This window comes from Hevea brasiliensis, chromosome 1 (assembly GCF_030052815.1).
Source record: "Hevea brasiliensis isolate MT/VB/25A 57/8 chromosome 1, ASM3005281v1, whole genome shotgun sequence".
In the NCBI taxonomy this organism is placed as follows: Eukaryota; Viridiplantae; Streptophyta; class Magnoliopsida; order Malpighiales; family Euphorbiaceae; genus Hevea; species Hevea brasiliensis.
In genome coordinates this window covers 119,001,969-119,011,629 of record NC_079493.1, presented here as the reverse complement: position 1 = coordinate 119,011,629, position 9,661 = coordinate 119,001,969, and the positions used below count along the sequence as shown (strand labels likewise).

General features: G+C 34.6%; 1 protein-coding gene across 2 annotated transcripts; it reads right to left on the bottom strand.

Moving 5' to 3' along the window:
• Positions 1-331: 331 nt before the first annotated feature.
• Positions 332-2,845, bottom strand: LOC110646973 (uncharacterized). Of its 2 annotated transcripts, none has more exons than XM_021800599.2 (2): positions 2,762-2,845; positions 332-1,701 (listed from the first exon to the last, which is right to left on the bottom strand). In XM_021800599.2, the coding sequence occupies exon 2, from the start codon at positions 1,652-1,654 to the stop codon at positions 431-433; it is 1,224 nt and encodes a 407-aa protein (XP_021656291.2). In that variant the 5' UTR covers positions 1,655-1,701; positions 2,762-2,845; the 3' UTR covers positions 332-430. The 2 variants fall into 2 exon arrangements, with proteins under 2 accessions (XP_021656291.2, XP_021656293.2); XM_021800601.2 differs by lacking the exon at positions 2,762-2,845 and adding an exon at positions 2,614-2,747.
• Between the last annotated feature and the right edge of the window lie 6,816 nt (positions 2,846-9,661).

The window sequence follows — 9,661 nt, the reverse complement described above, 5'->3', positions numbered from 1 at the left end:
ACCCTACTCCTTTATTCGGGTTTGGGACTGACTAAGCGCATACTACTTAGACGGAATTTACAAAATGATATGAAAGATGTTACAAAAATTATAAGTTTATTTTCAATGAAATTTTTCCCTATTTGATCCCTGACTTTGTTCTTTTTATATTTAGAGGAATGAAATTTGCACATATAAAATTAAATTATTTTTAATAATTTTAAAAGTACAATTAATCAAAATATAAGACACTTCTAAATAGTTCTCATGAAATTTTTTTTCTTGATAACAGCTACTTCTTTACAAATAAATCCAAAGATTATTTTTCAAAATCATAAGAATTGCTAAAACATTTAATCATAATTTGTTTTTCTTGCATTTAGGCATTCAATTACAAAATAATAACAATAAACTCAAACAGAAAGTCTCAGGCGTTTAAGATGTCATCATATTATTGTTCTGTCCAACGCTGTTGATTCCATCTGTTTCTCCTAACATTGTACCTCTGCTGATCCCATCTTCTTCTAATATTGTTGACCCGGCTCTGGTGCATTCTCTCTGTGATATTATTGCCCCTAAAACTGTTGTTCTGTCTAGAGTTGAGACTGTTATTATAACTGTTCTCTCTATAGTTACTCCCATAAAGGTTGCTTCTGAAACCGTTACTTATCTGTCCGGTGGTAGTGGTGCTCTGCATAGAACTATTGCTCTGTCTAAAGTTGTCCTGTCTGGAATCGTTATTCTGTCTAAAGAAGTTATTTTGTCTATTTATGTGATTATTCTCAATTTCATTGCCCATCCCTGACATAGACACCATAGCGACTCCGACGATTTCCATGACTGAGACGATTGAATTATGTAAAGATTGAAGAGCAAGTGCATGAGAATTGGATTCAGGTTCTATCTCCACTTCTTCTACCTCTTCTTCTCCCCCATTTGTTGCCTGGAACATACTAACCATGTCTGAAAAATCACTGTCATGTTCCAGCCTTGTCTGGTCACCTTCTTCTTCTACTCCTCCAGCAAGGATCAAACTAACTATGTCTGAAAGGTCACTTTCACGTTCCATCCTTCTCCAATCATGCTGCCGTTCTGGATCCACCTCTGATGGCCGGACAGAAGGGTGATTCGACCTTGCATGCTTCCTAAGTTCTAAATAATTCCCACTAAAATCACAAGTTGCATTAGAACAAATCCTTGCTTTGGAATTCATAAATTTTCTAGCAGGCTCTATCACAAACCATCCATGGATTTCTCCACGACACAAAGGGCAACTAAGTTTATGCTCCGACTCCCTCCCATAAATATTGGTTTGCCCAGTTCTATTCAAGTTTGATCTAGCACTGGGGATTCCTTGTATTGTTAATGTCGAAGGGGATGACACAGATGACTTGCAGAATTGATCAAGGCAATTTGAATGGCGGTAGCTCGTGTTGCACATATAAGGATGACAACCTTTATCGTAAGAAGAACATTGTAAAAGAACAGCATTATGAGGGTGCTCCATGCAGATCGGACACCTAGCTTCCTCCCATTGCTTGACCTCCTCAGCTGATTCCAATGGGGTTTTGGGTGCATCCTCAGCTGATCCCATTGGTGTTTTGGGTCTGTACAGTTCAGTTTTCTCAGAACTTTGTCTAAAAGACTTTGAACCGATGCTCCTGTGCTTTTGCATTTTCAGAAAACAACAATTCTCCGTCTATTGTTAAAGTATATGACACCCTGCACAATCATATGAAATATGAAACAAGGAAGTGAGCAAGTTCGTATAAAATGTGTGTGGATAAAAAGCAACTACAATAAGGCATAGATTAATCTAATCTTTGCTTGAATCAAAGAGTCGTTTGAAAATAAAATAACTATTTTATATAGAATAGATCTACTTAACTTTTATTAAAAGAAAAATGAAAAATCTAAACGCAGACTAAACATTCTATTCCTAGAATCAAATACTGTGTATGTATAGTAGTTATTCTTTTTAGAATAGACATTCCACAAATTCTAGAATTAATTAAATTCTCCAATAAAAAAAATATATATATATAGACATTCTATGACTTTAAAAATCTATTCTATTCCTAGCAGAGCAATGTGTGCCAAAGCAATGCAATTGACAGCTAAAACTTTGCAATTTTGCCAATAAAGTCATTCTTGCCTAGACCCAGTAGATGGTTTTACTTTTTACATGCAAAATTAGTATGTTCCACATACAGTATTCTCCTGATAGCCTTTGAGTCTACATAAAACAGGCCCAGGCAAGAATTTTTTTTCCTTGTAATCACACAGATGATCATCACTATTTTACCTAGTACAATTAAATCTCCAAAAAATGGAAATAATTAAATTTTTGATCAAATAAACCAACGCAGCTGATCATTATGGTTATTAGACAAAGCCAACAATTAAACAAATATCGAAATCAATCAACACCCAAATCAAGTTAATTAAAACCAGATACAGTAAGATTACACAAACAGGGGGAAATAAACGATTTCATTCATAAAACATCAATAAACTTCCATTAAAAGCACTGTAACCGCCAAATTGATAAGAACCCAATAAAATTTGAGATAGATAAAACACGATTATTACCCAGGAACTACAAATTAAGGGTTACAGAAAAAGAAAACAGACCTCCTTTTGTTTTTCTTTTCCAATTAAAACCACAACCAAAACCAGCAAAGAAAACATATAAGACGGGTTAAAAACGGCAATCGAATCGACAAGAAAGCATCGATGATAGAGAAGAGTGAAATTACAAAACGGTTCCTCAGGAACATACCAGAGGATTCTTGAGAGCGTGGACAGAGAGCCTATGGGAGGAGTTTATTTATACGAGCATGAGGCTGGAGGAAGGTAGCATATGAGGCCGGTGGAAGTACCAGAAAAGGCCTAAGTTAGCTTGTTTATTCCAGCTCAGATATGACATGTCTGCCACGTTTTTCCTTAAGTGCATAAAAGATAAAACAAAAATAAATAGGATTGTTTTACGAAAAATGTTTTTAAAAATATATTATTTTATTTATTTTAATAATTACTATGTTAAAAAATAAATTAACAGAAATTATTTTTTTATAAAAAATTAAATTATTTTTAAAAAAATAATTTTTTTTATTAAAAAATATTTTTAATTTATAAATTTTGATAATTTTATTAAAATATTAAAAATATATATAGACATAATATAAATATATACTTTTAATTTAATTAATTTTTATTTAATATATTATATACGTTATATATACTCATTATTATTTGTAATTTAATTTTGTTTATATGTAATTTTTTTAATAACTTTTAATAAATTATATCAAATTAATATCACTTAATTAAAAAATAAATAGTTCATTAAATATAAAAATTTTAAAAATTATAATATTTTAAAATATTAAATTTTATAAAATTTTATAATGAAAATTAAAAAAAAAATTTAGCTAAAGACCCTATCACATAATAACAACAATAATAATTTTATCTCTACACATTTTTTATTATTCTCTTTATAGTTTACATATAATTATTAAATGTTAAATTTCATCTTTAAATAATAATAATAATAACAATAATGTTAATTTAATTAATTTTGTCATGACCCAACCTATGAGCCGGATCGGCACTAGGACTTGGGCCAGCCTAAAGCCCCCGAGACCCGTAGTAAGCCTAAGTATTACTGAACCCAACTCTAAGGCCCATTTGGGCACAATTTCAAGAATTTAACCGGACAAAGTCCGATCATAAAATAGACCTTTCAACGGGGAGTTTTTGACTCACCTGACCTGTAAACACAATATATAATCATTTGGGGAGCTCAGCTCACCCTCCACATACTCATACAACATATAAATAAACGGGAGCTCAACTCCCTGTAAACTTATTACAGGTCCAAAATAACAATTTATATTATAGACCCAATACAAATAAATATTTATAACACATGTAAAAATTCTAGAAATTTATAGAATTACATAAACATAAATAGACGACATACGAGGGAGAAAAGCAGGTTAACCTCAAAAATATCCTCCTGTGGCCTGGAAAAATATTGAACAGGAGTGAGCGTTCGACTCAGAGAGTAAAATATCAATTTTAACCATAATCTCTATAACTATCTAAAACTAATGCATCATGTAGAGTGAAATGCAGCATCCTGTAGAGTGAAATGTAACATCAGTAATATTTTCACATCATAACAGTAAAAAGGTAATTTGGAGCACTCACACACCAAGTAATATCAATCATAATATATGGGAGCTGATCCCCTATACAGAGCTCTTAAATCCAACCTGTGCCAGCGAAGAACTCAGCTCGGACTTCCACTTAATAACCAAATCGGGGTCCCAGCAAAGAACTCAAGTCGTGTTTACCCCGAAGGACCAAGTCCCAGCCAAGATCTCAAGCCGTGTCTACCCGTTCTATCCATAGTCCACACCACATCACACGCACGCCATCGCACGCACACTGCTCCAAATTACCACAACAACATCTATGGCACTTTAACAGTTGTGAATGCTGTAACACCCCCGTTGTATAGCCTGGTATATTTCACTGTTCCGGTGACCGGTGTCGGTCCGGACAATTAATGGGATTAGGGCCACACTTAAGACAATTTGAGAAGCCATAAACACAAATAATTAGTAATGTTTAATTAGTTAACTATAAATAAGAAAAACAGAACATAAGAGGTTAAAGCAGCCGAGAGTCACAATGATGAGTGACCTCCTGAACGATCGCTAAGTCGTTTTAAACTCAAATTTCAACCGTAAAAAGTGACGTTGCGGTCCTTAGGACCCTTATGAACACAAAGTGGAAAAAGAAAATCATGAAAAGAACTGTTAAGCCGGTCAAATAATTAGGTCGTGAGCGGAAGAAATATTGGATTATTTGCAAACCGGGATGAACCGGCGAGGGGCAATTTGGTCAATTGACCCCGAGAGCTGACTCCTGACCTAACTGTCAAATAAAATCGGAGAAAAGAAAATTTCGGAATCGACAATTAAATTAAAGAGCTAATAGAAAAATAAAGAAAAAAAAAAGGAAAGAGGTTGGAAAAGTCAAAGTTGATGACATCATTAATGATGTCATAAACAAATTTATTAAATATTTATTAAATTTGATATTTATGGTCTTCCATAGCAAAATAAATAAAAGAAACAAAAGAAAAAAAAATTAAATTCATCATCTTCAAAAGGAAAAACGTGACTCACTCTTCCCTCTCACTTATTTCATCTTCCACCATGGATAAGTCTAACCAAGCTTTTGAAACCCTAAATTAAACATGCTTTCCCTAAAATTCTCCACATGAATTTCATTATTGCATCTTGAAGAGTATAGAAGAAGCATAAGAAAGCAAGAAGAAGAAGGAAGAAGAAGAACAAAAAGTGAAGATTTAAGGTTCACCTAAGGTTAGTATGCTAAACTCTTCATTTATCCATTCAAATGCACATGTGATGGTTGAAAGTGAGCTTAGAACTTGATTTAAATGAAACAAATATGGGGGAAGAATTAAACTGAAATTTTGGGCAGCTTGAGAGGAATATGATTTGCATGGATATGATACATTTGAATGAGTTTAGAAACCTTTCTTGGTTGAATGATTAGTATTAAAACCATTAAGTGTGATTAATTGCAACAAAGTAGTGAAATTGATGAGTTAGGGTTTTAAATGCTAGGGTTGTGAACCAAATTTTGGGAAAAATGCATAAATGGCATGGTGGACTTATTGTGAAGTGAAATAATGGTCAATTATGACCAAATAAGTTGTGTGGGAATTGTTGGAATAAAAATCAAATTCGTAGGTCAATGGTCATGCTGCTGGCAGCATGACCAAACCCACTTTGAAGGACCAAAACTCAAATTTTACAAGTCCAATTGATATGCCACCAATTGGAGATGAAAATAGACATAAAAAAGCACAATTTTTATTAAGGAACCATAGCCAAAAACTGACAAAAACTTAGTAAAACAATTGACCAAAGTGAGTTGATAGCAGGCTGCCACTGCACTAAACTGACCAAATGAACAGTAACTGTTCATTTGGTCATAACTCGAGCTAGGTAGGTCAAATTGACCTGAAATTTTACCAGCAATTAGATATGATATAGACCTAAAACTTTCATGAAGAACACCAACCCAAATTAGGCCATTAACTCATTCAAATCATTGAGCAAAGTTAAAATTTATGTACTGAAATTCTGCAGATTTTTAGTTGAGTAGCAATGTTTGGATAGCTATAACTCTCTCTAGAAAACTCGGATTTAGGCGATTCTTGAACCGATGGAAACCTAAGACATAGTACAACATTTCATATGAAGAAAGTGAGACCAAATTATGAACTTAACTTGGTCAAATTATTAACCAAAGTTGGACAAAAATCACAAAGACTAAAATCTCAGTATGAACAATACATGTGAACAGTAAACTTATTTTGGCCATAACTTGAGCTACAAAACTCCGATTGGGGTGATCCAAAAATGAGAATACACTTAAGACAATAAGGAACATTTTCTATGAAGGAAGTTTTGTCAAATTCCAACAGTAGATCTACCAATGGAACAGTACAACTTCGGAGAACCAAAACCGAAAATTGGCAATTTTGCCAAAATGACCTAAGCTTTAAACAAATGACCAAAACCAACAAGTTTGGTGACCAAAATGTGGTATGTGGGTGAAGTTGGAGTTCCCATAGCCATTAAGCCTTAGAAAGTCAATAATTTGACTTGAATAGTGCAGTGAATAGTAACCCGAAACACAAAATTTCGAGAACGTCGAATTTAACACGTTAGAGCTAGGTAAATGTGAAGTTAAGTTTATTTTGGATTTATTTTAAGTTTTAGTACTGAAACATTGGAAAATTTCGTGTTTCAGTAGAAAAGAATACCGGGACAGAACCCGAGGAGTCGAGTCAAGGCCAACAGGCGACTCGTTTGAGGTTTGTGCACAACATATACTTTTATAATCATCTTTTGTATAATGTTTTGAATAATGTGAAATATTGGATTATAGCATTTTTATGATGTTTGATTTAAATTGTGAAAGTTATTGTGTATATTTGAAATGACAATGTTTAGCAAATTGTTAAGATAAGTTTTGAAACCACAGTGTCATGACCATATATTTGAACACCTCACTAGCACGACTAGTGGGGGTAATTAGTTTCGAATTTTGATTCCTTCTCTGGAGAAGTGTTGAGGTGTGCCAGTAGAAGAGGATGTGAATGGATATCCATATATTTGAGCTAGCTAGCCTGTGATATGATTTCTCTTTAGCCTCTGGCTATTGAGATTCATGTGATTTCTCTTTAGCCTCTGGCTATTGAGATTCTATTTGTTTCGAATGGCATGATCTAGCTGTGGGTTTTATGAAATGTGTTTTGATACTTTGAAATGAACTTGGTTTCCATGTAAAATCTTACAATGCATGATTGTATTAAATTTTCATGTTTAGCCAAATTTTTGAATGAATGTGCTTTAAGTTTTGCATAAAGATTATTTTAGTATATTGTGCACCACTGAGTCCTAGTACTCAGCGATAGCTTTATTCTTTATTGAGATCTGAGAAACTAGAGGAGCAGATTGAGTCTTTGAGGTGTGAGAAGCTACCAGCCTAAAGTTTTCGGGTATAATTTATACCCTAACTGTAAATACTTCTTTTGATGTATATATTGCACATAAATGTATGGACATGTAAAAATGGGTCTTGAGCAGCTTGTACACAAATTTGTATGAAGTTTGTAATAAAGTTTAGTTTGTGTTTCTTTTGATATAAATTTGTAAGGTTGTATATAAATTATTTTGTTTTTAATGAAATATGAATGATATTGATTGACAGTATTTTGAGAAATTGATTGAGTTTGATTGTGAAACCGAAGTAGTGGTTGAGAAAAACTTTTAGATGTGCTTTTTACAGGTATTCGAAGAACGGTTTTTTCAAAATACAGAGGAAACTCTGTCAAAATTTTTATAAGATTTGCGGAAAACTAAAATGGCCAAAAATATTAATTAGTTTTAATTTCAACTAAATGTTTTAAATACTTATTAGAAATGCTCACCACTTGTCAAAGATAAGAAAATTGTTTTAAAATCCCTTGTAGGGTACTTAATGAGTTATCGGTAGGTGAAGTTCGGTAGTTCATTAGGTATTCTACGGGATCATGTTATGCCTTACAGAGGGGTAAGGTGTGACAAATGCAACATAAAACGTGTATAGAGTTTAACTACATAGCTATATACATATAAGTGATGCATGGACATGCTTGAACATATAATAATATCGAAATTACAATTAAAATTAATATTTTACTCACAGACTTGACAGCAATCACTGTGGCGGCTGGGCGGAGGAAGAAGACTGTCCCGGCTCACCTGAAAATTTTATTACAATTATTTAATAAATTTGACTCAATACAAACTTAAGAAAAGACCAAATACGTCCTAAGTCGTGCCGAAAATTCGGCAGAGTCTCCCCTATACCTAGGACCTACCCAACCTGCAAAAGGGCTTAAAATACAGTTTTATATTCACAATCCATATATCCACAACTCAATCACATCACACAGCTCCTCCTGGGCCCATCCAAATAGTCATCCATCACAAAATGTAAAATTTTAATTTAGTCCTTATAATTGACTCTTTTTGCAAAAACTACCCAAATGAACTCTAAAAATTCTAAAACTTTCTCCCGCGGTCCTTAACAATATTACTAGGCTAATGCAAAAAGAATCATAATTTTCTGAGCTATCATGAATATTTTACGGATTTTTAATCTCATTTAAGCACTAGAAATTACGAAAAAGTAAGGTTCGGGTTTACCTATGCCAATTTCGACTTCGGGGACGTGCTCGGGACGTTTGACAACGGTAGGGTAGCCAAAATCTCGATCCAATTCGGAGACTTTTTCAGTAGCCGGTCTGTCTGGCCGGAAATTCACAGACTCGGACAATTATCGAATTTCCGCGAATTGAAGATACCTACACGAAGCCCACAACACAGGGGTTAGTACATAAATTTTAATGAATTTTCTAAGCTCATTAAATACTCAGAAAAATACTGCGAAGTTCCGTGGGACCCACCGAAAAACGGTGTCGAAAAATTTTGAAATTTATATTGCCGCGAAGCTCTCGATGAGTAGAGCTCTCGATGAGTAGAGCGCTCTGGTACTCTCGGTTTTCTCGTGGGGTTCACGGTTTGCGAAAAATCTAGCCCAAAAGTCAAAATAGGCTAAAACTTCCCGAATAAAAATTGGACAAACCGCTAGATGGATTTCGGTGTTCTTGGTGTCTATGGAAAGCTTTCGATGAGTAGATGGATTTAGACACACCCGGTCCGATTGGTGGCCGGATCGACTGAATTCGGCCGAAGTCGGGCGCGCGTCGCAGCGCTTACAGCTTGCGCTTGCTGGCCTTCTGAGCGGCGGCGAAATGGCTTTGGGGTTGCGCCGTGACCGTGGGTGGGGGCTGGCCGGTGGGCTGGGGAGGGAGGAGAGAAAAAACGGGAGAGAGAGAGAGAGAGAGGAAGGTCGGGACGCGCGCGGGGAGAAGAAAAAGGAAGAAGAAAGGCCGGTCCGATCCGGTCCGGTTCGATTCGGCCGGTTCGATTCAGAATACAAAATTTTGAATTTTTACTCTGCATTGGGACCGAAAACGAGGTCCAAAAATTTCGAAAAAATTACAGAAAACTCAGAAAAA

What these genes read in the sequence shown, in the direction of transcription:
- LOC110646973 (XM_021800599.2), bottom strand. Translation starts at nt 1,654, where the DNA reads ATGCAAAAGCACAGGAGCATCGGTTCAAAGTCTTTTAGACAAAGTTCT.